The sequence below is a fragment of the Neoarius graeffei genome, chromosome 8, assembly GCF_027579695.1.
Source record: "Neoarius graeffei isolate fNeoGra1 chromosome 8, fNeoGra1.pri, whole genome shotgun sequence".
Lineage (NCBI taxonomy): Eukaryota > Metazoa > Chordata > Actinopteri > Siluriformes > Ariidae > Neoarius > Neoarius graeffei.
In genome coordinates, this window is record NC_083576.1 from 33189107 (window position 1) to 33216665 (window position 27559).

Genomic DNA, 27559 nt, shown 5'->3' on the forward strand with positions numbered 1-27559 from the left:
TTTCCTGTCACTTTACAAACCGATCGTGGAATGAGACAGCGTTTTTCATCATACGTCTGGTGCAGGAACTCAACATGCCACGTGTGCCCCGCCAGAACATGGAGCCCTTCATTCACTTGCCAGCTGACAGCACTTTCACTGTGCCCCCTTTTTTTTTTTTTTTAAACCACCGACCCTGACACTGACCAATGTACTCTGGGACATTAGGGGCTCTGACTGTGCCTTCCCTGTGCCTGTTTCAGCCCTTAAATCTTCAGTGCTTGAAGAAGCCTGTCCTAAAAACTTTGTCAGCTTAGACTGTACCATTGTTTGGTTCACACAGATAATTACACCACCACACCAGGCTGAGTAAGACACACTCCGATTTCGTCAAAAGCTTGGCATCCATTTGGTCATTGTGTGTAGTCGATTTTTATTGGTCGCAAGCACGTGCTCATCGTTTACACTCTGGCTTCCCGCCGTCTCTTCACTGGAGTTGGATTCTGGCAAACAGAGATTTGTGGAGGGATTTCTATAAAAGATGACTTATGATAAATATGACAAATATTGTGGATTGGGTGGCAGCCAAAGGCGGAGGCCCTGGCATACTGATCCCCGGCTGACAAAACTGGCTTTTGGTAAACAGAGAGCTGAGCCAAAAGGCAAAGCTGTCAATTTGCTGGTCCATCTACGTTCCCACTCTCGCCTATGGTCATGAGCTATTGGTAGTGACCGAAAGAATGAGATTGTGGATACAAGCGGTAGAAATGAGTTTTTGCCGCAGGGTGGCTGGGCTCTCCCTTGGAGACAGGGTGAGAAGCTTGGTCATTCAAGAGAGACTCGGAGTAGAACTGCTGCTCCTCCACATCGAAAGGAGTCAGTTGAGGTGGTTTGGGCACCTTGTTAGGATGCCCCCTGGATGCCTCCCAAGGGAGGTTTTCTGGGCATGCCCCACCGGGAGGAGACCCCGGGGCAGACCCAGGACACGCTGGAGAGATTACATCTCTCAGTTGGCCTGGGAACGCCTCGGTATTCCCCCGGAAGAGCTGGTGGAGGTGGCCGGGGAGAGGGAAGTCTGGGCTGCTCTGCTTAGGCTGCTACCCCCGCGACCCAGATCCGGATAAGCGGTAGATGTCGTCACTATGACGACTGCTAGTAATTTTCTCTTCTAAAGGTGGGAGCGTTCAGTCTGTGGCAAAATACACGTTTTCTCCCCAGAAAACCTCTTCAGAAAATTCTCCCAAAATGAATAGAAAAGGAGGAATGGAACCCACATTTCTAGCTTGCTAAGCCTGTGCTTTTGCCACTACACCACATCACTCTACAATATGACAGCCCAACAAGCTTTTAATTTTATTTGTTGTAACACTGAAGTTCATACTTGGGCTTTTCTTTAAACCCAAATGAATAGTGTGCCAAACGTCACAGAATAGATAGTTTTCACTGACGTCACGGCATCCCGGGGAACGCCCCCCAGCCGCCATCTTGGTGGGCAAACAAAACGGACCATGTTTTTTTTAAATTATCAATCACTTGGCACACTCGTGTATTTTACTTACTGAAACTGTCTTACTACTATTATGAATACTGTGCAATATTACTTTGCATCTGGTGGCTGAGTAGAAGGCCTATATTTCTCTATGGTTTAATATGATTTAGCCTAACCAAACTTCAAAGCCTGAAACTGACTTCATCAAACTTTAAAGGCTGTCTGATATATACAACTTTATATATTCTAGCATTAAATAGACTGTCGAATGTTATGCAACCGTAATAAGTTGATTAAACACAAATCAAATCATACAGAATAGACCTAAAATGTTTTTCAAAAATGACCCTTGCGTGAGTGATATTAGTGTACATTACAATGTAAACATACACTCAGCGGCTCCAGTTAGGCATTCTCTAGAGATTGTTTACACGATGTTTTGGTTTCCAAAAACAAACTTAAACACAATTGATTGTTTATTTAAACAACTTACCACTTATAAAATGATCGGAGCAGACTCTGCTGTGTTTGGAAGGCTGAAAATCCTTGCGGTTGATTCTCACAAGCCATTGATTCCTCCTTTGTATGCTGAGTTTCTTTGTCTGCTCGCCTTCGTGCTCTCGTACAGTGGGAATTCCATAAAAGCTCCGCTTGACTTCATTATTTGACCTATTACGACAGCCGTGAATACAACAAGTTTGCACCATTGCTAGCTTTAAATAGTAGTAATGTAACTATAAATGTAAATAATATATAAATGAATGTAACTCGCGCGCTACAATGTGTGTTCAGTGACCCGTACGGTAAGCTAGCCCTCCAAGATGGCTGCCACCAGGGAATCCCCGACTCTGTGACGTCATGTGAAAACTATCTATAGGTGAGCTGGGCCTATGGGCGCAGTTGTTGTGCAGCAAAGCAGATCTGTGCTGAATGAGTCTGGTCTGCCCTTTTTCTTTTTTTTTTTTTAATATAAATACTGCTTGAGTGAAAACAGTTCAAATGTAGTGGCTGTGAAAACCACAGGGCAGAGATCATTATCATTGACAGTGGCACTTTTTACGCCGTCCTTGGGCTACGTTAAAAGTGGCGTTCCACAAGCATATAGAGCACTGCTGCTCCCCCACCCCCCACCCCCACCCCGCCATTTGTAATTCCACAGTGCTTTTTACACCGTTGACTGTTAGCATAAAAAGCGGCATGCTGACCGTTTCAAACGCTTATTTTTACGCCATTGTGACCGTTTGAATGCTGCATTTTATGCCATTTTCTTAACATGTTAGATAAGTGATGAATTGTGGTAACTTTGGCTTGCCATATTCCAGCATGAATTGAATATATGTTGCTGTCGTTAAAACTGAATTAAGATTTGTATTTATTAAATACCACCCCTCATTCTATATGGCAACTTTGGCTTGCCATACTGGAAATGTCATGAATGTCCTGTCAGCTGGTGACATACTTTCACTTCTCTCTTTTTAAACTGCTCAACTTATAGAGCTGATTAGGTTTCCCACAATTAAAGCTAATACACAATTTTTTATAAAAGTATAAATAAAAAGCTCAGTGAACAATTCCCATTTTGTAAGACATGCTGTACAATTGGCTGCGTACACCTCTGTGTTCCCTGCGATACAGACATCAGAACTATGTGTATTGACTGATGGCTGGCATCAGAGGTTCAAAGTAGTGAGCTTTAAGACAAGTTGTGTCCTTTTGTTCATGTGTCAAAATATCACGTTTGACATGTCAGTTTTAGACCAGTAGAGTCTATTAAATAGAGCTTATAACTAAGGAGGCTAAATCTGAAATGGGACATTCAACAAGCATATATGGATGTGATGGTCAGTCTACATATGCTCACTGCCCACTTTAATAACACCTGTACACCTGCTTATTTATGCAGTTATTGAATCATGTGGCAGCAGCACAATGCATAAAATGATGCACATGCAGGTCAAGAGCTTCAGTTTGATGTGAACATTTAACATCAGAATGTGGAAAAGGCATGAACTGTGTGACTTTAACAGTGTCATGGATATTGTCCAGTTTCACTGTGTCCGTAATAGCCTCAGATTCCTGTTCTTGGCTGACAGAAGTGGGAACCCAGCGTGGTCTTCTGCTGTTGTGGCCCATCGACAACAGATGTTTTGTGCATGTTGAGCTACTTTCTGTAAAGCCCAGCGCACACCTTCCCAATTTCACCGGGGCTTCGTGTGTTGGGCGATCAGTTATGAGTATATGGGCCTGATTTGATCAGTTCAAAATTCCCCGCACACGTTTGCGAGACATCGTACACGTTCAGCCCGAATAGACTGTCACGTGTTCAAGATATCACGTGATGTATACATGCTTTCGTTTAAACAGGGGCGCTGCGCCCTCTTACACTCGGCGTGCTCCCCCTTACCGAAATGCCGATTGAACCCCAAGTCACACTTAGGCTATGCACTTACTGTATATGCTACTGCACAACATGCAATCTTTCTCAAAACGATCTTTTCTCCGTGAAAACATCCCAGCAACACCACATGACAATGTGTCTGATCATCAAATACATTGGAATATTTTTGGAGTAATTATAATCATAGTAGATACACTGTCAGACGGTGCAAAAACGATCTGAATTGGCGTTTTCCAGACTGAGGCGCCATGTTTAGTTGTTTACTTGTCGCAGCTGCTCTTGCGAGATTTGACATAGGTTACATACAAGGTCAGCTGACTTGTCGAGCGAGATTTCTCGAGACTGAATGACCTTTCACCTACCGGCACGGGAGCTTTTGACAGAAGTTGTTCGCGAGTTGTTTTTGTTGGCACTTGGGCATTTAAAGATGTCATCCAGTGGCACGAAACGGAAGAAAGCCAAAGACTGTCCGGGACAGAAGATGATGACCTTATTTTTTCTGTCACAAAGCGGATAAAGATGTTTCCTATGGCGAGATCGCAACAATCGAGGGATCGTTCCGTGCCCTCATTGAAGGACGCGCCAACCAAGCGCTGTGACAGCGGTGTCGCGGAATCAGTGACGAATGACGACCAGATGTCTTGCTCTGATCAGGGTTTTTTCTAGAAAAATTTAGTATGAGGGCGCTCACCATGGCAAGGAAGCGAAGCGACCAAGTGGGGGGGTTCCGCCCCTTCCGCCGTGCGAAGCCTTTGAAAAACTGAGGCTACAATGGGACATTCTGAGGCTATCTGAGAGGGAAATTGTAACAAATTGTTTGTCAACATTGAAAAAGAAAATAAAACTTTGTCATAAACAACACTCAATTCAAATTCTAATACCCCATAATTCAAATTACACAATACTAATTCCACATGATTCAAATTGAAATTTATAATTCAAATTAATCAAACTTGCAAAGTATTAAACATTCACCAGAGAAATGTTTTCTTATACTAGAATAAGGTAGAGTTGTTCAAAATGGAAAAATTCGAGAGCAAAATTATTTTCTTTAAAGGGCTGATGACACGAACAGGACTCTATGCAGTTTCTTAAATAAACTATACAACATGGCAAACGTTAGATTTCTGTTATAATTGCGTGAAAAGAAGCTGTTGTTATGCGAATATCCAACTTTTAATTGCACAGCGCAAGAAAACTGGGTCCGTGGCTTGCGGCCATGTTGTGACGTCAGCGGAAGAACACGCTGCAGTTCACTGGCTGTCTACTCAATGGAAATGGCGCATGAAAACGCCGGTGAATTCTCTAGCTCTTCCTCTTCTGGGAGTCTAGAATTGTGTTGTGAGTGGGATAGATCGGAAGAATCAAGTGATGACAAACACGGGTGCATCCAACCGTACAGGTTTGAACCTGTTACTGTGCAATCTGAGAGCGACTCCGTCCCTGAGATGGACAGGCAGACAGCCCAGCATTGAACGCCACAAGGTTGGATAACAAAGATTGGTAGGTCAACCCGTATTTGTTCAAAATGTTACGGAATCAATATTTTAATATTGTGTATTGTTGTCTTGCATGTGTAAACACTGCTTATATTATGTAAGCCGTATGCTACACTGAATACATAGTTCCTAATGGAGCATGCAAACGGCTAACATAATAAGCTTACGACTATGCCTGATCCGTGATACATTTAGGATAATATTGGCAGGCACGTCTTCTAGTTTATGGCTTCTTAGTTTTATCCTTGAATGAAGCAAAATATTTGATAACCTACATCAGCGTAAGCAAATGACAATCTGTAGCCTACTTGTCTGGCTAAGTTAGCTTTCCCTCAGTGTATACTTTGAGAAACAAGCTTTCACAAGCAAATACATGACTGATATCACGCCGACTTTATGATTACATTTATGATTATCATGAATGTGTACTCTATGATGTGTACTCTATGAGCGCTCTGGAGCGAGTCACTTCCAAGATGGCCGTGCAGACTGCATGGTTACTATTTTTAGCATCATGTCGGAGCACTCTATAGCTCTACATACCTTTTATCTTATGTCGTTTCTCAACACATGTTCTGACAGTTGGACTGTCTTTGGAGGAGTCGCCTTGTCCCAGGCGGCTGCTGGATCCGGCATAGCTACTAGTAGACCCCCTCTGGAATACTGTAGGCACTGCTGATGGTAGCAGCACACGTTTGTGCTGAACTGAACATCCAAGAGATTTTTTTAAGCTGGGAAGGGTGTCAAAACAATCCAAATCGAAGTGTTCAGAGCACAGGACGGATGTTGGTGAGGGCTCCCACTTGTCACGAGTGTGCCTGACTTGCTTCACCCACTTCGCATGCAGCTCGGGATCTCTGGGAAACTTGAATAAACTTGCCCCATCCTTGTGGGTTTTGGAGCAAAAGCCGGCAACACAACACGAAGGCATAATAACTTTTTATATATATATATATATATATATATATATATATATATATATATATATATATATATATATATATATATATATATAAAAATAATAATAATGTATAATAATACTAATAATGATAAACTGAACACCTCTTGCATCAACAACAAACTGGTAAGTGAGGAGGAAGATTCTTTCGCTGACGTCATATAGCCCCTCCTCCTCATTCGTCTCCTGGGTGCTGCAGCCCCGTCAAATTTGCCCAAATAGCCGCGTTTTTTATCATAACTTGTAAAATAGGCGCCTTCGTGAATTAATATATGGTTCATCGGGAATTACTTTTTATGTTATAAAACATCGCCAAAGATGTCAAAAACGTGTCATCAGCCCTTTTAAAGGAAACTAAAAAAGTAAACATTGTAAAGTTGGAATCCAACCCAAATCACAAAGTTTGAAACCATGCAAAAAATGTAAGCGTGCTTTAAGAAAAAACAAACCATACTTGAACTTTTCTTGGAACTCGCCCTTTTTCTCATTTTGCTTTTCCATTGAATACTCGGTGCCTTCATCAGAGCAAGAGATCTGGTCTTCATTTGTCATGGATTCCGCGACGCTGCTGTCACAACGCTCGGTTGGCGTGTCCTTCAGTGAGGGCACGGAACCGGCGGCACGGAACGATCCCTCGATTGTCGTGATCTCGCCATCGGAAACATTTTTATCCGCTTTGTGACAGAAAAAAGAAGTCATCTTCTGTCCCAGACAGTCTTTGGCTTTCTTCTGTTTCATACCGCTGGATGACATCTTTAAATGCCCAAGTGTCAACAAAAACAACTCGCGAACAACTTCTGTCAAAAGCTCCCGTGCCGGTAGGTGAAAGGTCATTCAGTCTCGAGAAATCTCGCTCGCCAAGTCAGCTGACCTTGTATGTAACCCAGCGGTCTCAAAAGTAGCCGGTCACCGGCGGCAAATCGCCGGCTATGGCTTGTTATGCCGCCAGCTATTGTCAGTCGAGTCACAAAATTTAATATTAAATATTTCTGACAGCAAAAAAAAGTTGTGAACGTAAATTACATCCACTATGTCATGTATGTCCATTGCCGTGTCAACTGTGTTTACATCCTCAACACGAGTGCAGCCATTACTGCCGCCTGTGTTGCCAGATTGAGTGGTTTCCTGCCCAATTTGGGCGGTTTTAAGTGCATTTCGGCGGGTTTTGAACATATTTTGGGCTGTAAAATGTCAGCAGTATCTGGCAACATATTTTTTTACTTAATACAAGAAATTAATGGATGCCAACGTTTTTGCCAAAATGGTATTTTATTTTCCATTGTTTAGGCAGCTTCAGCATCATACTGTGAGATTCTGTTCAAATTGTTTTTTTTCTTCTATGAAGCCTGAGCCATTTATTTTATTAGTTTATAATTATTGTTTAATTTAGTCTTCGGGAGAGACTTCCTGCACACAGTACTAGTATTAATAGTTTTTTTTTTCTTACATGAAAGCTGAGGCATTTATATTATATTTTAAGGTAACTTCATGTTGTGCTGTGAGGTTCTCTGCACTTTAACTTTTGAACCAACAGGTGCATTTGGATAAGTCAAGCCTATTTTTCTGCATTTTTGTAGTCCTGGTAATCTTTTATATTGGTAGAGTTGTTTATAGGACCATTTCTCAGTGTCTGTTTTTTTTTAGGGGCCAAGCAGCGAAGCTGGCGAAGGCCCCTAATGTGTTTGTAGGTTTCTTCTTATTATTATTATAGACAATTCAACTTTCTCCTTAGGGATGTCTATGGCAGCCCATAGAACCGTACGTAGGAAAATGCTCAAATTTGGCACACACATTCTGGACAGTCTCATGATTCTCCACAACAAATTCTATGTCCCCACCCCCAACCCTCTAGCGCCACCAGCAGGTCAAAGTTGCAGGTACATTTCTGCTTGTAACTTTTGAACCGTTGGTCCGATTTTCAAAAACTTGGTATCCCTGGAATCCTTGGGCCAAGACGAATCCAACAGACCCCATGACGTCATTTTCGGCCCGGATAGTTTTCCCGCCATTTTGAATTTTGTGAAAATCAATTAAAATGCTTCTCCCTCAATTTTGGACCAATTTCTCCCAAACTTGGTAGATGGCAACTTTGGACTAAGCTGCACAAGAAACTTGCCCGGTTTTTAGAATTTCATAAGCGTTTGGCCGTGGCAGCCAATCAAAATTGGCTGCGCAGACGCGAAACAGGAAGTGTGCTCATATCTCGGCTGCCCTTTGGCGTATCTTAACGAAACTTGGTGGCATTATGCAACACCCCTCCACAAAGGGCCACAAAAAAATTTGGAACAAATTGGACGCTAGGGGGCGCTATAACTGGGGAAAAATGACTTTTGGCTCATATCTCATGATGCGTTTTGGGTAGAAACAAAAATCCACTATCTCTGGAATCCTTGGGTCAAGACGAATCCATCGCACCCTATGACGTCATATTCTGCCTTGAGGATTTTCCGCCATTTTGAATTTTGTTAAAATCAATGAAATTCTATGGCAACCCATAGAACCGTCTGAGGAGAGGTTTTCAAATTTGGCACACTGATTCTAGGCAGCCTCATGGTTCTTGTCAGCAAATTTCAACTCACCACCTCAAACTCTCTAGCGCCACCAACAGGTCAAATTCGCAGGTACATTTCTGTTTGTTACTTTTGAACCATACGTCTGATCGTCAAAATCTTAGTATCACTGGAATCCTTCGGTCAAAACGAATCCAACGCGCCCTGTCTCGTCATATTCCACCTGGAAGATTTCCCGACATTTTGAATTATGTGAAAATCAATTAAAATGCTTCTCCCTCAATTTTGGACCAATTTCTCCCAAACTTGGTACATGGCAACTTTGGACTAACCTTCACAAGAAACTTACCTGGTTTTTAGAATTTCATAAGCGTTTGGCCATAACAGCCAATCAAAATTGGCTGCGCAGATGCGAAACAGGAAGTGTGGTCATATCTCGGCCGGCCTTTGGCAAAGCTTAACGAAACTTGGTGGAATTATGTCCCACCCCTCCAAAAAGGCCCCCCCAAAAATTGGAACAAATTGGCCGCTAGGGGGTGCTATAACTAGGAAAAATGCTTTTTGGCTCATATCTCATGATGCGTTTGGGGTAGAAACAAAATTCCACTATCTCTGGAATCCATGGGAAAAGACGAATCCATCGGACCCTATGACGTCATATTCTGCTTTGAGGATTTTCCGCCATTTTGAATTTTGTTAAAATCAATGAAATTCTATGGCAACCCATAGAACCGTCTGACGAGAGGTTGTGAAATTTGGCACACTGAGTCTAGGCTGCCTCAAGGTTCTTGTCAGCAAATTTCAACTCACCACCTCAAACTCTCTAGCGCCACCAACAGGTCAAAGTTGGAAGTACATTTCTGCTTGTTACTTTTGAACCGTACATCTCATTGTCAAAATCTTAGTATCGCTAGAATCCTTCGGTATAAACGAATCCAACGCACCCTATGACGTCATATTCCACTTGGTAGATTTTCCGCCATTTTGAGTTTTGTGAAAATCAATTAAAATGCTTCTCCCTCAATTTTTGACCAATTTCTCCCAAACTTGGTACATAACAACTGTGGACTAAGCTGCACAAGAAACTTACCCGGTTTTTAGAATTTCATAAGCGTTTGGCTGTGGCAGCCAATCAAAATTGGCTGCGCATACACAAAACAGGAAGTGTGCTCATATCTCGGCCGCCCTTTGGCGTATCTTAACGAAACTTGGTGGCATTATGCCCCACCCCTCCAGAAAGGGCTACAAAACATTTGGACCAAATAGGCCGCTAGGGGTCGCTATAACTAGGAAAAAAAATTTTGGCTTATATCTCATGATGCGTTTTGGGTAGAAACAAAATTCCACTATCTCTGGAATCCTTCTGTCAAAACGAATCCAACGAATCTATGGTGTCATATTCCACCAGGTAGATTTTCCACCATTTTGAATTTTGTGAAAATCTATTAAAATCCTTCTCCTCCCTCAATTTTTGACCAATTTCTCCCAAACTTAGTACATAGTAACTTTAGGTTAACCGTCTGCCTGGTCAGTTCTTTCTGTTGCCATGGCAACTTAGGCTGGGTCACACTGCTTGGCCCCACATTGCTGCTTGCAGCTATATTTAATCAATAGTTTTTCAGTAATAACTTAATATTTAACATATCACTCAATTTTAAACAACCCCCGCGCCTCCCCCATGGCTTGCCCCCATAGTCTCCAAAATTTCTGTGGGAAACACTGGCGTGCGTAACAACGCTAATCAAGCTTAAGCTAGACGACCCGCCTCAAATACCCGTCCCGGGTAAATGTTATCCCAATTTTAGATGGCCTGTTCCAAACCATCCCACCCCATGAAAAATTCGTACTTGCATATCTCCGACAGACAGACAGACAGACATTTTGCACCCTGCTGTAAATTATTTGTACCCTGCTATTCTCCCAAACTTTGAAGCCCCTGGTAACCTATGTCAAATCTCGCAAGAGCAGCTGCGACAACTGAACAAGATGACGCCTCGGTCTGGAAAATGCCAATTCGGATCGTTTTTGCACCGTCTGATGGTATATCTACTATGATTTGGAATATTTTTGGAGTAATTATAATGTATTTGATGATCAGACACATTGTCACGTGGTGTTGCTGGGATGTTTTCACGGAGAAAAGATCATTTTGAGAAAGATTGCATGTTGTGCAGTAGCATATAAGTGCATGGCCCAAGTGTGACTTGGGGTTCAATCGGCATTTCGGTAAGGGGACGCACGCTGAGTGTAAGAAGGCGCAGCGCCCCTGTTCCCCGGTTTAGACGAAAGCATGCTGATGAAGGCACAGTGTTCAGTGGAAAAGCAAAATGAGAAAAAGGACGAGTTCCAGGAAAAGTTCAAGTATTTTATTTATTTATATTTGTTTGTTTGTTTTTAATATGAAAGTATGTCCCTTTACACACTCATCTAGAAGGGTAATTTTGCACAAGGCCATCTGTCTACAGCAGAAAAAAATAAAATAAAACGCATCTGGAAAAATCCCAAGGGAGTCTGGAGCCAGATTTGTGACGTCTCCTGCGGAAGCGCCAGTAGGCTGTGAGAGCTTGCACAGTTTCAGTGCACAGTCTGTATGTGTGTGTGTGCCTTGCATGAAGCGCTCCCATTTCTCTCTCGTCCGGTCTTTTGGGAAACGATGAGTACTAATCCCATCAAGATTGGTGTTGCTACACCCTCCTATGATACATCTGTTAACCATTTTAATAATTACGTAATAATGTTGAAGAAATTTGCAGAAAACCACCAGATCGTTTTCTCACAGACAAACCAGCGCTGACATGGGATTCAGAAGGAGGCGTCCCGCACGTGACGTCACGAAAATCAATGCTTGCCGGGAAATCCAAATGGCAGGTTTCTTCAGAGGCGGACCAATTTGCCTCAAATGGCTTGATTTCAACTGAATTTTTCTGGTATTGCGCAAGGTAAAAAAAAATTGCGCAAAATGTGACCGATATTTGACAAGTTTAATATAAAATAGGAGAATTACATTGATCTTGCTCGTGATATGCACTTTAAGCATGTTTACATTTTTTGCATTGTTTCAAACTTTGTGATTTGGGTTGGATTCCAACTTTAATGTTTACTTTTTTAGTTTCCTTTTAAAGAAAATTTTGCTCTGGAATTTTTTTTTTTTTTCCATTTTGAACAACTAACTCTACCTTATTCTAGTATAAGAAAACAGATTTCTCTGGTGAATGTTTAATACTTTAAGTTTGATGAATTTGAATTATAAATTTCAAATTGAATCATGAGGAATTAGTATTATGTGTAATTTGAATTATGAGGTATTAGAATTTAAGTGGTGTTTGTGACAGTTTTTTTTCTTTTTCAGTGTTGACAATTTGTTACAATTTCCCCCTCAGATAGCCTCAGAATGTCCCATTGTAGCCTCAATTTTTCAAAGGCTTCGCATGGCAGAAGGGGCGGGGAACACCCCCTTCCACATCATACATACATAGAGAAGTATTAAATTTTGAATATTAGAATCAAAAAGGGATAATCCAAACTAGACAAATCAATAATAAGAATTGATTCTAATTTGTTTAGTCGTTCTTAAAATTCAGCTTGTTCCGGGATTCCAGACAAGCGATTTCTTTACCACTGACAATGCTATAATACTTTATCAGGCATTTTCAAAGCTGACACGATTACAGCCATAGCCTCGTTCCTCTTTTCATGCATGAAAATCCCTCACCTTTCGGCGAAATTCGCCGTTTTGAAACCAAAATGGGTGACCTACGTGAATCGTGTAGATCTGATGAGAAAAAAAAATGGGGGGGGGTTTGATTTTGACCCAAAGGGCAAGGAGGTTGCTTCGCACCCATAGACAGTTCATGCCGGTTTGCGCCTCCTCCTCCTGCTTTGATATTGACGCCATAGCGACGAGTACATCTCGCTGCGAAGGGCAAGCAGCATCATTTCGCGCCTCTTCTCCTGCTGGCCAGAGCGTGCACACATCAGTCAGAGTGCAGACCAGACCGCTGGAAGCTGAATTGAGTCATCGGACTGAATTTCCTACTTTTTTCAAACTTTCCTGATCGCTATCAAAACAAACAAAACTTCCAGCTTGATTACGTCAGCATTCGAAAGAGGGCGCGCGCATCTTTTGACAATCCCGGTGTCTGAAATTGCTCGCTACTCACCATATAGGGCACTGTATAGTGGAGACGCCATTTTGTAGTGCTGTCCGTGCTGAAAGAAATCAAATTAAAAGTCTCAAATTTGATTTAATAAAAGACAGCAGCAAAGAAGAAAGTATTCAGCCTTGATTTAAAAAGAACTGAAAGCTGCAGGTACTTCCATATCTTGGCAGGCTGAGTGGTATGCTGGGGCACCTCAGGGATCCCAGACGTCCGCTATTTAGCGGAATTCCGCTATTTTTCTAGCCAAAGTGGTGTTTTTTTTTTTGTTTTTGTTTTTTTTTTAAATCTCTTGTATATCCGTTAAAAATGTTTGTTTAAGTAAAATGACCAGCAGAATACATTCTGATTTGGTTTGCTTGTTTAGCGATGTTTTCGTCGGCTTCGTTTGTTCTCGTTGACATTCGGGAACACTCGGAAGTTAAATTGATGTAAATACCGCGAGACTGTACCCGAGAAAACAATATGGCTGCGCCCATTTGCTAGAAAATGTGTTTTAACTCCATTCGTGCTTTTGTTTCTAATGCGTTGAACTTAATTCAATATGCAGGGCTGTGAAATTTCCACGGATTCTGTCGCGAAAAATATCTTCACAAAACGTCTATGTTTGCATTAAAAATCATTGGGGGGGTGTCTAGTCGGTTTTAATCGCCTTGCACGAGACCGGCAGCTCAATACAACCGGGCTCGTGGAGTTTTATGCCAGCTGAGCGTGGAACACGTCTTGACTGCGACTCAGGAGCAGTGTTGCCAGATTGGGCGGTTTCAAGTGCATTTTGGTGGGTTTTGAACATATTTTGGGCTGGAAAACATCAGCAGTATCTGGCAACACGGAGTGCATGACAGAGCTAAAAATGGCTATTGCGTGACCTGGCACCGCGTACGTGAATTTTGTACTTACAGGCAGCGCTCGAAACTAACGGTGTCCCGACGTCCCGGGGACCATAAAAAGTGTCATCGGGACACAAAATTATCATATCTGGGACAATCCTGGGACAATGGAAAAAAATAGATCTAGAAAAAAAGTTCTACATTAATATTACTTACAAAGCCGTAACACATACGTAGACATTCACCTAATTTGTCAATTTTAATTTTAAAATGTTAACAGCGAAAAATACATAGTAGCTACACTTTCGATGCACCTGCATCCGTAGGCTACAGAGCAGCGCATTCTATCCTGTTCTAAAATCTTCGGCCGGAGTCCGCGTTATATGGACTTGGAATGGAATTGCTACTGCACACGCTGCGCCGACTCTTGCCAGAACAAAAATGCTTAAGTGGTTGAAGCGGACCGACCGCGGGGAAGAAACTGAAAGCCCAGACATAACGTCCCCGGGACCTTCAGGATCCAAAGTGTCATTGCCTGGTCTGCAGGCAACGCTAGCAACTGAATGAACACTGTTAGACACGTTATAAAATACAACAGGAATGATGTGGATGATATTGACGGAAGATACCGTTCAACAGAATAAGTGAGTTTTCTTGGTGTCTTTCTAGTTCAGAAAGTTTAGTCAGTCAGCAGCACAACTAGGCTAGGACCTGGCACTATGCTGATGTTGCTAACATTTGTACCCACGTTTCGGCAGCGAAAGTTCATAAAATGGATAACGGAAAGTTCATAAAATGGGTAACGGAAAGTTCATAAAAATGGATAACGGTAATGGATAACGGAAAGTTCATAAAAATGGATAACGGTAATGGTGAAAATTTATAAGTTGGCCTTATAAGTGCCAACAGATATTCAAGGTATAAATAGATGAAATGAACATAAAAGGGGTCTTATTTTCAACTAAAGTGTACTGCAGATGTAGGGAGTAGAAACGTTTTCTGAATGAGCTAGTTGGCCCCTTTAAATAAACGGGTATCTATTCATACAGTGAGATCACCAAAGTTTAATAAACTGAAAATGCAATAACTGTAATTTTGAAGTAGATGATGTATAGGACATGTGTCGCTTGTGACTTATTGTAAAAATGATATAAAGGGTTCAAAATCGCATAGTTACAAATATAATAGTAACTTCATATGATAATATTAACCACTGGTTATTTCAGAGAGGAAAAAAAGGGGGACACTATTGCTTCCATTCGGGACAATGCAACACAGAATTCGGGACCACTGGGGGACACAAAGAAAAAAAGTTAATTTCGAGCCCTGCTTACAGGGTGCAAGGTCAGACATAGTTAAGATGCCATCAAAAAGGAAAGCTAAGGAGATGTTTGAGAGAGATGCAAAGAGGGCTAGAAAAGAACACACAGACAGACTGAAGGAAAAGATGAAAAAGAACAAGTTTGCAAAACTGAAAGAGATGGTGTTAAAGAAAATAAAATTAAAAGACTTTCATTAGATGCTGTTTGACAGACTATGAACATTTTGTAAATAGCTTTAATAGAGGAATGCAAATACTATAGAACTAATAACTAATAGCCTTACTGAAAGATGAATTGAAAGAAATAGCTGGGAGTGATGCAAAGAGGAATAGAAGGAGCCACAAGTAAAAGAAAAGACGTAAATAATATATTAGATAAGAAACATTAATTTTTTTAAACTTTTGCTCTGTAGACAAGAGACATTGTGACAGGTTCTTGGAAAAAGCCAGGACATAATACAAGAATTAAGTGTAATTTGGAAGACAGCAGGTATCTCTCACTTAAATATTGAGCATGATTTTTCACAAAGTCATTTTGAAAGGCCTATCAAAGTTTTCTTTTATTTACACATGTTTTTTACTTTTATTTTGATTAAGAGATAAAATACATAGACACTTCTTATTAGATATTCCAAGGTATTTTACATTGATCTTTCATTTTAAAAGAGAAAACTGTTGATAGGTATTTTATATGGCAAAATGAAGACCAAGACTAGTCAAATATTTACTTGTTGAGATCAATTTTTTACTTGCAGGAAATGCTCAGAATACACCATATAACACCTAAAATTGCTTGGTGTCTGGGGCCCTGTGGGCCCCAGACCCCTGATTTATGCTGGGGGGCTGTGCCCCACAGACCCCCCCTTTTCCTCGGATTTCTTATTTACAATTTCACAGCCCTGAATATGTCGTGGAAAAAAGATATCGTCCATAAAAGAGATAGCGGAACAGTGTCCGGGTTAGAAGTATATTCTTCAAAGCTACATTTTCATCTAATTTTTATAAATAACAATTTTTTTTGCCACTTATGTCATTGATTACAAAATATGGCATCAAATAGATACACATTATTGTTAAATTCTGTTGCTTTTCTATGTTAAATCTATGTAAAAAATGTGTTCTATAGCATCTTTAAATGTTAAAATCTCAACAGCTTCAGGGGGCTTGCAGCCCCCTTGACCCCTGCTGATAGTTTCTTACATTCCTCTATTTTTTTTCAATTACTGCTGGGATCCCTGGCACCTCTTGCCAGCAGATCAGGATATCCAGAAGGAACTTGTGCGGTTCAGTGTTGACCTGACCATCCCCAGCTTCAAGGAGGGAGAGAGCATCGTGGAGTGGTGGGGTCATGTCTTCGACAAACCAGACAAGTACCCTTCCCTGGGTGCACTGGTTAAGTGTTGCCTCTCCATCTTTCATGGACCTAGAGTTGAGTCCTCATTTAGTCTGATGAATGATGTAATTGATCAAAGGAGTGGCAACATGAATGTGGAAACATTTAATGCAATACAGACAGTCAAGTACATGCTGATGTCCAGGGGGAAGACAGCTATGCAGCTCTTTAGAAGGGAGGACGTGAAGTTTGGGGAAGTGGACAGAACATTGTGCAAGAAGATTAACTCTGCAGCAGCCACATACAAACACCAGCAGAGGGTGAACAAGGAGGAAAAGCAGCAGAGCAAGTATGGCTCTCAAGCAACTTGCAGTGCTCAGCAGGCCAAGAAACAGACTGCTGAAGGAGAGAAGTGGGCAAGGCTGAAACATGTGGCAACTCGCCGAAAGCGGGCCATGGGGACACTGGTGGTCCAGGCAAATACAAGGAAAAAATGATCACTATTCCTTGTGTGTTCTCCACTTTCTTCGTTCTATTATTCACATTTTTTCCAGGGCATAATTTCACTATAACTACATGTATTTGAATTTGTATTTGTACTGTATGTCCTTGTGCAAATGTCAATACAGTATACTTAGTAAGGAGGCTATGATATTTATTCTGGGGGAGGACCCCCCCCAAACAAAATAAAACAACACCAGAGGCCACGTCACCACTCGCACACCCTTCTCACCTTTTTCACCCCTGACCCGTTTTCATGCCTGGTGAGCACAGATGTATGCTTTTTTGTTTAAAGGAGATATGCAGAACCTTTTATTTTTATAAATACATTTGAGTGCATAATATCTCTCTATCCTTGATTCTTGTATGCTGCATAATTGGGAATAAAAACATTTTTTTTTTTGAGAGTTAAAATCGACTGCAAATTTGGCATTTGAGCTGCCCCGCTGAGCCAGCCAGCCCTGAGTGAGTGACGTCACTGCGGTAACCAGTTTTAAGGCAGATGCCTTTGACAGCTATAGACCAAAGCAAGACTCGGCAGGCGAGAGTGGTTGCAATGGCCTCTTTGTTTGGATTTATTGGAGATTTTTCGGATTCCTCGGATAGTAATACATCTGACTGTGATAATCCTGAAATTGGAGTGTCTGTACATGCTACTGCTATACACATAACCATGTCAGTTTGAATCATCGGAAAGTGAATCCGATAGTAACCCGTCGGCCATAGAGGCCCCCACCTTACAAAATAAAGCCAGAGAACAGAGCCATCTAGAGAATTGGATGGAATTGAACTGACAGTCTCATGTGACTCTCATTAAAACAGGATAGGTGTTATAACTTATGCAACATACATATACACAGGGTTTTCATTAGTATGGAAAACAACAGATGAAATGTAAAGTAACAGATTAGGCCGGGGGTCAATTTCATTGTTAAAATTTTTAATCGTTGTGTTTTTTTGGGTTTTCTAGTTCTTTTACTGTGTTTTTGTTTTGTTGGTTTGGTTGGTTTGTTTGTTATTCCAGAGTTCGGTGCTTGATGATTGTAGTGTTTGTTTTACTGAAAAAATCGTTTGGAAGAAGGTATGTTTTTTTTCTGTTTAAGAATTCATATTGTAATAGTAAATGCTGGACTCTGAATTCTAATCAGCAAAGGTTTGTAAAGGTAAGAAAATACTTGATGTGTAATTTGTTGTATATATTTATAGAAAAATCTATTTCAGATGGACCATGGAGAGCTAACGATTGGCTGTTAGAAATTGCAAAATTCATTTTCGGCCAGAGGGCTTCGTCCCCCTGGTCCCCCCACCAGCAACATTTCATCTGTTGTTTTTCATACTAATGAAAACCCTGGTCCAAATCTTTGCAGTTTGAATATTCTTGAGCCATGATTGCAACATAAATCCACCTTCTCTCATGTTGCTGCACCCGCCAGCAACACATCTATTACCCCTTTTCCACCAAATCAGTTCCAGGGCTGGTTCGGGGCCAGTGCTGGTGCTGGTTCACAACTCGTTCAACTTGCAAGCTAGCTGAGAACCAGTTTTCTTTTCCATAGCTCGCGGTGCTAAGGGAAGTCACGTCAGTTACGTCGCTGTATACGTCAGTTACGTCGCTACGTTTGCATAAACCTTGGCGCGAATATCAAAGCAAAAACAACAACAATAATAATGGATGACTTCGCGTTTGTACAGCTGCTGCTTCTCGTCGCTTAAAAATGGCGATCTTTGGCGGTCTTGTTATTGTTGTTGGCCTTAACAACTCCGCCCCCCCGCTGACGTAAGCGGTTCTTTCCTCTGGCCCAGCAAAGAGTTGGTGCTAGCCTGGAACTGGTTTTCCTGGCCCCAGAGCCAGTTCTTTGTCAGTGGAAACAGAAAGCCCGGTTCCAAACTAAGCACTGGCCCCGAACCAGCCCTGGAACTGCTTTGGTGGAAAAGGGGCATATGTGGCTTGGTGATAAATTGGCTCAAAATGGAAGCTTGAAGTTGCAGTTAGCTCTGTGTTTTAGTATCGCAAAAATGACCATGAGACCGATAGCCTTACTGTGGTGATGTCACAGACGTCAAGGCCATTCACTCAGACCGCTACCTTTAATTGTAAAAATTACTATATTAGATTTATTGTTAATGCTTAAAACTATTCCTATGCCATTCTTGAGGTCTCCAAGGCATTTATAAACAAGTGAGGCCATGGTTCTGCGTATCTCATCTCCTTTAAGTATTTTTGGGTTATATAGGCCAGTATTAAATGATCACTCACTACGTTTACATGCACATCCAAATCGAGCTACTGTCAGTAATCGAGCAAAGGGTCCCAGCAGGGGTGCCAGAGAAATCCAATCCTACATGCACAGTGTTTAAATCGAGCTATTGTTATGAGGTGCATTGTGCACCCGAGCCACAGGTGGCGCTACACGCCCCATCGTGTTGGTACACTTCCGGTTGTCGTCATGAAGAAGAGCTATTCAAGAGTATAAACAAAGTGACTACAGGCGGAAATTAGCATGTACTGCTATAACCTGGTACAGACATCTGTCCTTACCACAAGGATAATGTTTAATTTGTACACTGTCCCTTTTAAAAATAAAATAAACTCTAAACTCTAAGAAGTGTTTGTAGTTTGTATGTACGAACAGAAGTGTTCCTAATAAAGTGGGCGGCTAAGGTGAAGTGTCATGCCGACCGAGGCTGTTTTTTTTTGTTTTTTTTTCGACCGAGGCTGTTGTGTTTCCCGCTTGTGGTCTCATCACTCGTCACTTCCGAAAGGGGCAGTGCTGAAGTAAGTAGCTCGACTGCGTGGCTCGATAGGGTTTACATGCACCAAGTAGCTCGGCTACAATCGCATAATCTAGGTCATGTAGCTCGATTGCGAGAAATCAAGTTCGATTCAATTTCAGCCGAGCTAAGGTGTTTACATGCCATTTAGAGCTTCGATTTCAGACGAGCTACGGCACAAATTCGATTTTCTCTATGTGCATGTAAACGCACTGACTGTGAACCAGGTTCCTTAAACACCATGTGCTACCAGGTTTATAATACAGGCACTTCATAGTCACTGCAAGTGTGTGTGTCTGAGGAGTTTGTATTTGCATCTTGCCAATGTTCTCAGGTTACACTGTTTGACAACAATGGGACAGCAGATTGCAATTGTTTTGTGAGGCTTAAATGTGTGGTGTTTGTTTGTTTTACTACTATGACATACTCTTAGCTTAACTTGTGACACTGTGTTTGCACAGTGTGGAGATTGGAGAGAGTGTACGTGGTGAAGATGTGTACATCGTACAGAGTGGCTGTGGTGAGATCAACGACAACTTGATGGAGTTGCTGATTATGATCAATGCTTGCAAGATCGCATCAGCTTCCCGTGTCACTGCAGTCATCCCCTGTTTTCCTTATGCCCGTCAAGACAAAAAGGACAAGGTGAGGCTGCTCCTGTCCCGTGTACAAAAGTCCTATGCAAATATGCCCGCACATCCTGCTGTTTGTGCAGTGTTTTAGTTTTGGGTGCAAGGACTATGTCCTACATCAGTGAAAAGGCAGTATTAAACAATGTGCAAGTTAAAACTCAAACTTTTACAAGTTTTCCACTTGTCTCAAATGTTAAAATTTGTGTTATTAGGATTCATAAACTTAAATTGTTTGTAATCTTCTTTGAAGCACCAGAACAAAAAAGCCAAAATTGGTACTTTTAAGGAATGCTTCATAATTGTAATAAATTCCATAAACTCATTTCTTACAAATGCATATATAATGTATGTGTAATTACCATGGGCAAGAATTTTGACTTGTTTCCCTGCATTGGGAAATAAGAGGTCCTGTTACTCACAAATAATGGAACTGAAATCCCTCCCACAAGTCCGCTCTGAAAGCATTGAAACGGCACGGCCTGTTCTTTTGTTTTTGCTGAACACTGAAGGCATTTGGGTTTGAGAACATGATGAATGAGACAATAGATCAAAGTTTCAGCTTTAAACTTGGAACATGGCACCTTTTGTTTGAACCCACCCAATTTTCAAGTGATCAAAAAATATTTGGACATGTGACTCAGATTTTTCTTGTTGCCCAAGTCTGTTGCTGGGTTTCACGTGACCCCACATCTGCCTCATTACTTTTTCAAAACTTGAACTGGTAGTCTACCAAAGCTCAGTTGACAAAGCTTTTGTACGGAGAAGGTGCATTGCTTGTATGAAAAATGCCTTACGCTTGCATTGTTTTAGGTTGTTTCTACAGGGTTTCCTGTGAATTAATAAAGGGTGAACAAAAACAGGATTTCACAAAAAGACGTCAAGGTGGCTTTTGAACCTCACATTGAAATTGAAGGGAGCCGAGTTGAAGCATGCTCAAGTTTGCAGTGATCACTTTGTGAAAGGTTTTATATATTCCTCTCAGCTTTGTCCTTAGTGTTTTCCAAGTACTTTTCTTGCTGTGTCGTTATTTTACGGTACTTGTGGGGTTTAAGTCACAAAGCGCCAGGGCTCGAAATTCATATTTTTTTTCACCAGCCAGCCGGACTAGTTACCTTCCAAAGTAACTAGCCAAACAGAAAATCAACTCGCCAAAATTTGTTCATGTATGAATTTTACTTCTGTCAAAAATAACACAAAAGAGAGTAGTTACCATTGTTCATGACTAATGTGCATTTATTTCAAAACCCGAGTATTTTGATACTGTGGTGGGGTTTGTTTGTTTGTTTTGTTTGTTTGTTTGTTTTTTGTTTTGTTTTTTTGCACACTTTACAAACTGACATTTGCTGTTCCACGTCCTCCTCGCGATATCCAAAAAAACTGCCAGATGACTGACCCCTTACTAGTTCTTTTAGGAACCAATTCGTCCGCTTCCATTTTTAATTTGTTGCTGAAATTGACAGAGCTTACACGGTAGCCAATGCAACACCAGCGATTGCACAAACTGAGTCAGTGCTGTAAACCAAAACTAGGAAATCTTCCCACAAGCAGTGTTGCCAGATACTGCTGACGTTTTCCAGCCCAAATATGTTCAAAACCCGCCAAAATGCACTTAAAACCGCCCAATCTGGCAACACTGCCCGCAAGTTCCTTTCAGCACCTAGATGTCGCCCGGGATTGGTTGGCGAGTGCGTGATGGTTTTTTTTTTTTTTTTACCCTTAGGCAGCCTCTCGCGTTACTGCCTGGGGGACAGGGAGAAAAACACTGGAAAATGTTTAAACAAACACGAAACAAACGCAAGTTGGCAGATGACCATAAAATACTCGATAGTTACGATATAATAATTTTATGTATCTCTCACAGAATTTTCAGAGATGTATCGAGTATATTTGATATATCGCACAGCCCTAGTCTGAATCTTCGCTTCACATATATTTTTTTTATTTTCAACTAGCCAGCTGGGCTGCCTAGTGACAGGAATTACCCGCCAAATGACAAATTAAGTCACCTCAGGCGACCGGACCACCGCGAATTTTGAGCCCTGCAAAGCGCTAAAGTCCCAGCTGTTTCTTTGTTTACTCCTCAAAGTCCATATGCATGAAGGTCGTGACAAAATTCTTACCCAGCCATACAGTTACAGTGCTCAGTGATCAGTTCTCCATCTTGTTTAACTAAGATCCAGGTGAATGATTTACCTGAGAGATAAGAGCAAACACGTGAGAATCAAGCGAACTATTTGTTTGCACTTCAACTTGCAGCGCTTCGTTGTAAAGACGCAAATGAAAAGCTTAAAAAAAAAACATACTTACACAGGCAAAAACAGTACAGGATTCATTCGGCAGCAACTTGATACCGAGGTCCTTTACCCAGCCACATACAAAAAAGCTATAAGCCTCCATACTCTTCCACACTTTCATCTGTTTTGCAGTGTAGAAGGATGTCTGCAACACCAGATAGTGTGAGATGTCGGGGAACTCGACTAAAGGGTAGTTTTCAAGATTGTATGACAAATGATCATTTTCGTACAGCTGATGCTGGTCTGTTGTCCATCCTCATCCTTCTGGACCTCAGTGCCGCTTTCGGCACAATATCCCATCAACTTCTGTTAGAGCGGCTAATGAGCATAGGAGTCTGTGGCACTGCCTATAAGTGATTTTAAGAGCTACTTTTCTGACAGAACCTACTTTGTCCAGATCCAGGACCAGCGATCTGAAAGCTCCACCCTCCATCATGGAGTTACACAGGGATCAGTACTGGGGCCACTCCTGTTCATTGTCTACCTCCTTCCCCTAGGTAACATTTTCAGGCACTATGGAAAATAGTTTCACTCATGCGCTGATGACATCCAGCTTTGTGTCCACTAGGCCCACTGCCAGCGTCCCACCCAGTGCCCTCACTGCCTGTCTCCATGACATACAGGCATGGATGACAAGAAATTGCCTAAAACTCAATAGCAGTAAAACTGAGCTTCTACTCATTTGGAACCACAACAACACTTCAAAAAAGCAATATCAAATCACTCTCTATAGGTGAGGACATTATACCGGTCTCTAAGCAGGTAAAGAGCCTTGGAGTTATCCTAGACAGTACCCTCTCATTCTCCAACCACATCAATAATGTCTGTCGAACTGCGTTCTTCCATCTCAGGAACATCTCCAGACTGCGTCCTGTACTTACCCAGCACTCTGCTGAAGTGCTTAACACCCTGGTAACGTCCCGCATAGACTACTGCAACGCAATTTTGACAGGCATCCCAAACAAACTCGCCCATCGTCTCCAGCTCATCCAAAACTCTGCGGCACGCATTATTACCTGTTCAAAGTCCTTCCACCATGTTTCACCCCTGTTGATCCAGCTACACTGGCTTCCCAACGTATTGACTTTTAAAATCCTGCTAATCACTTTCAAAGCCTTCCACAATCTTGCCCCTCCATATATTAAAGAACTATGAACCTACACACCCTCTCATTCACTACGGTCATCTAGCACGGGATTATTGGCTGAACCAAACGTCAGACTCACTACAATGGGAGAAAGGGCTTTCTCATATGCCGCTCCTAAACTATGGAATTCCCTTCCCTCACATATTCGTACCCTGGACTCTGTTTCACAATTCAAAAGTGCACTTAAAACTCACCTTTTTAAATTAGCATATGGGCTCTAAGCCTCCCACTTGCTGTTATGGTTTTGATGTTTTTATCATTGATTTTTCTTTTTAACGTTGACTTTTTATCTGTAAGGTGACCTTGGGTGCTTTGAAAGGCGCCGTGAAATAAATTAAATGTATTATTATTATTATTATTATTATTATTATTATTATCCTTCTTTCCCAGATTGTAGGGATCTATTCCATTCCACATAGCAATCTTCTGAGTATATCTAAAGCGAGCAGTGGCTTCTAGATTACGAGCATGCGCTGTTATTGCTAGTTGTTTGCACTATGGCAGCTGTTTTGGTTTGCTAGACCACGGTTGTTTTACCAGAAGTGAAATAACTAAGAAAAGTCACGTGACTGAAACCCAGCAATTAAATTGATTTGGGGGGGGGGCACTTCAGAGGACTTCATCAGGTTCATAAGAGGGAGGGGAAGTGAAGGGTATTTAGCTGCTTTCAGACGGGCAGCGGGAACAAGTTGCGGCCACTTCGTGTTTATTCGCTCACTGTATATCAGTGGCAAACTGGAGGTTAGACAGGTAAACACAAGTGTGCCTGTGCAAATCAGTGATCAAAAGCTGGTTTTTAAATTGCTTTGTCCTCTTGCTGCTCATTTCTGTTTAAACATTCGGTGATTCAGCGGTAAATCTGCTCATTGTGGCCTGATTTCTCCAAATCCAACTGGGTATCTGCATCTCCCCACAACTGGATATGGGTAAGACAGAGATGCCAACATGCACGATTTGGGTGTAGCAGTTACGGTGCTACACGTAGACCTGAAAATAATAAGTTTTTCAACTGGTTTTGCCCGTGTATCGATTGAAACAACATACAGGGTTCCCGCGGGTCCTTAAAAAGTCTTTAAATACAACTTTCGGTTTTCAAGGCCTAAAAACGTCTTAAATTGTTTGGAATGACTGGAATTTTCGAAAGGGAGGTATTAAATTTAATATTGGACCGAACGAGTGAAATGTCTCCATCCGGTTTGGGGTATTTTTTTAACCGTAATTTTAAGTGACCAGCGTACCTTTTGGGGGCAGCATTGGTTCTGTGCGTCTTCTGTGCATTCCGTAGATCAAGAACTAACGTTAGGAGGCTACTGGAGGAAGTGTGGTGTGGTGGTTGTGAAGAGTGAGAGATACGCAGGCAGCTTACGTGGGCGCTAGAAAGCGTTGATAATTATGGGAAGATGTCTGTTTAACAGCAAGTGGTTGGGGGATGACAAATACCCCCCAAATAAGGAGAAGAATCGTTTGCGATGAAAAGCGCTGGATCGCACAAATGTGTTTAAAGACGGTAACGCAGCGCTGGGGACATGGCGGACTGGGAAACTGGTTTTTCACGGACACAAGGCACGCGTGCGTGTGTTAGAGGTCAAGCACTCCGGAGTGAAACGCAGGGGGGTTCGCACATGCGCACGAGTCAGGTGGAAAATGGGGCTTATAGGAAATACTAATAATAATAATGATTAGCATCATTTTTTTTACATAATTAACATTGTTTATTGTACTAAGTTTAATATAAATATATAAACAACCTTTATTTCAAAACTCAAAAAGAACTCCAGAAAATACAATAATTCTAAATATAGTACAATATAAATAATTTGTACAAAAAGTTTGTTTTATTACTTATTGTCTACAACAGTGTTTTTAATATAATAAGAATAATATTAACAACCACTAATAATAATTAGTAGTAATAGTAATTATTATTGATTAATAATCATTATTACTTATGAATTAGTGATTAAGTACTAGGGATTAATAAATGTTATAAAATTAAGTTATTAAAAATTATTACAAATTATTAAAAAGTACTAATTGATAGAATACAAACAAATACTCATGGATTATAGATAATTTTTTTTGAATAGTGAACACATAAAATAACTGTACTACTACTACTACTACTACTACTACTAATAATAATAATAATAATAATAATAAACAATACTACTAGTAATACTTGTTGTTAATGTTATTTTTATCAGTTCAATTGTTATATCAATGTTCACTATTAAACAAATTATCTATAATCCATGAATAATTTTTGTAACACTACTAATAATAATTAATACTTTTTAATAATTTTAACTAATCTTATAACTCAATTTTATAGCATTTTTATAATCACTACTTATTATTTATTAGTATAATTTAGTAGTTAATAATAATAACTATTTATTGTTAAATTACATTTTGATAATCACTGCTTATTAAGTAGTAATTAATAATACTGAATTATAATTGCTACTGTAATTTTTAATTAATATAGCTAATAAGTAGTGATTATTAAAATGTTATAAACTTGAGTTATTTTTTAAAATTATTAAAAAAGTAGTTATTAGTAGTAATACAAACAATTATTCATGGATTATAGATGATAATTGATTATTTTTGAATAATGAACATTGATATAACAATTGCACTGATAATTAGTTTACAGTTATTACAACACATTGATTAATATTGATAATGGTTATGAAAGGTGACGGTTGTTTTTCTGTGTTTTAATGTAACGCTCTGATGATTGTATGACTGCATGCAGAAGATACTCGAGAACTTCCTCAGCCAGCTGTATACTGTACGACACTCAGACTGATTTTGCTGTCGGACACAAAATCACACATCAAAGATAATCTTTGGGGATTGAAATAATGCCGGCTAAGGTTGTTCAGCTGGTTCTACTTGCCGTTTGTTTTCGTTTTTGAAATGATTCATGGTGTTTTCTCCAGTAAACACCAGTCTTCTCCTTGCTGCTACAGTAGTTCTGCAGGCCCAAAACACATGACTTTGCTTCAGCTGTTTGCATGTCTAACAGTTGCCATTGATGCACCCTGTTGTTCACCAATTGTGTACATTCTTTTTAAAGTTAGTAAAAAAACTATTGCAGAAAACAGTTTTAAGTTGTCGTATTTATCATTTTCTTTGCCATGGTACAGTCTTAATTTTTCCATTTAGAGGTCTTGAAAAGGTCTTAAGTCTTTAAATTTGTACTTGAAAAAATGTGCAGATACCCTGAACATATTTTTGCCGTTCTGACTGTTCCGAACTTTTTTTTTAAACATTGATTTGGATAATTCCAGGAATTTCCCTATCCTTATGTTAGCTGCGCTTTGATTGGCCGAGAGGTGACCTAATTCATGCTCTCAGCCAATCACAGTGCGTGTTAAATGCAGTGCTCAGAAATGTGTTGTTGTGATGCATAGTTATCTTTCTAGAAGCAAACGGTCTTTGTCGATCATGTTCCAGAACTGAAACTTTGGATTTCTCTCACAAACTTGTGTCAGGTGTGAAATGAAGACAGACCATGGATTGTGAATGATGGAGACGATGTGAACAGCAGTTTCTAGCTGAATACACAGCCAAGTGGCCGTATATAGAGGCTTTGCACTGTCCTGTGACCCCATAGCAACAGTAACTAGGGTGCCATGATAGGGGTCATGCTTGTAGTGCTCCATTCAGCTAATGGCCCTTTTCCACTACCCTTTTTCAGCTCACTTCAGCCCAACACGGCTCGCGTTTC

General features: G+C 40.8%; 1 protein-coding gene across 1 annotated transcript in view; it reads left to right on the top strand.

Annotated features, from left to right (window-relative positions):
* The window catches only part of prps1b (phosphoribosyl pyrophosphate synthetase 1B), a 78797-nt gene that overhangs the window by 6632 nt on the left and 44606 nt on the right, over positions 1 to 27559 (top strand). Inside the window, exon 2 of the mRNA XM_060927592.1 lies at positions 20209 to 20392. Within this exon, the coding sequence (XP_060783575.1) occupies positions 20209 to 20392 (184 nt within the window). The remainder of the gene's footprint in view (positions 1 to 20208; positions 20393 to 27559) is intronic.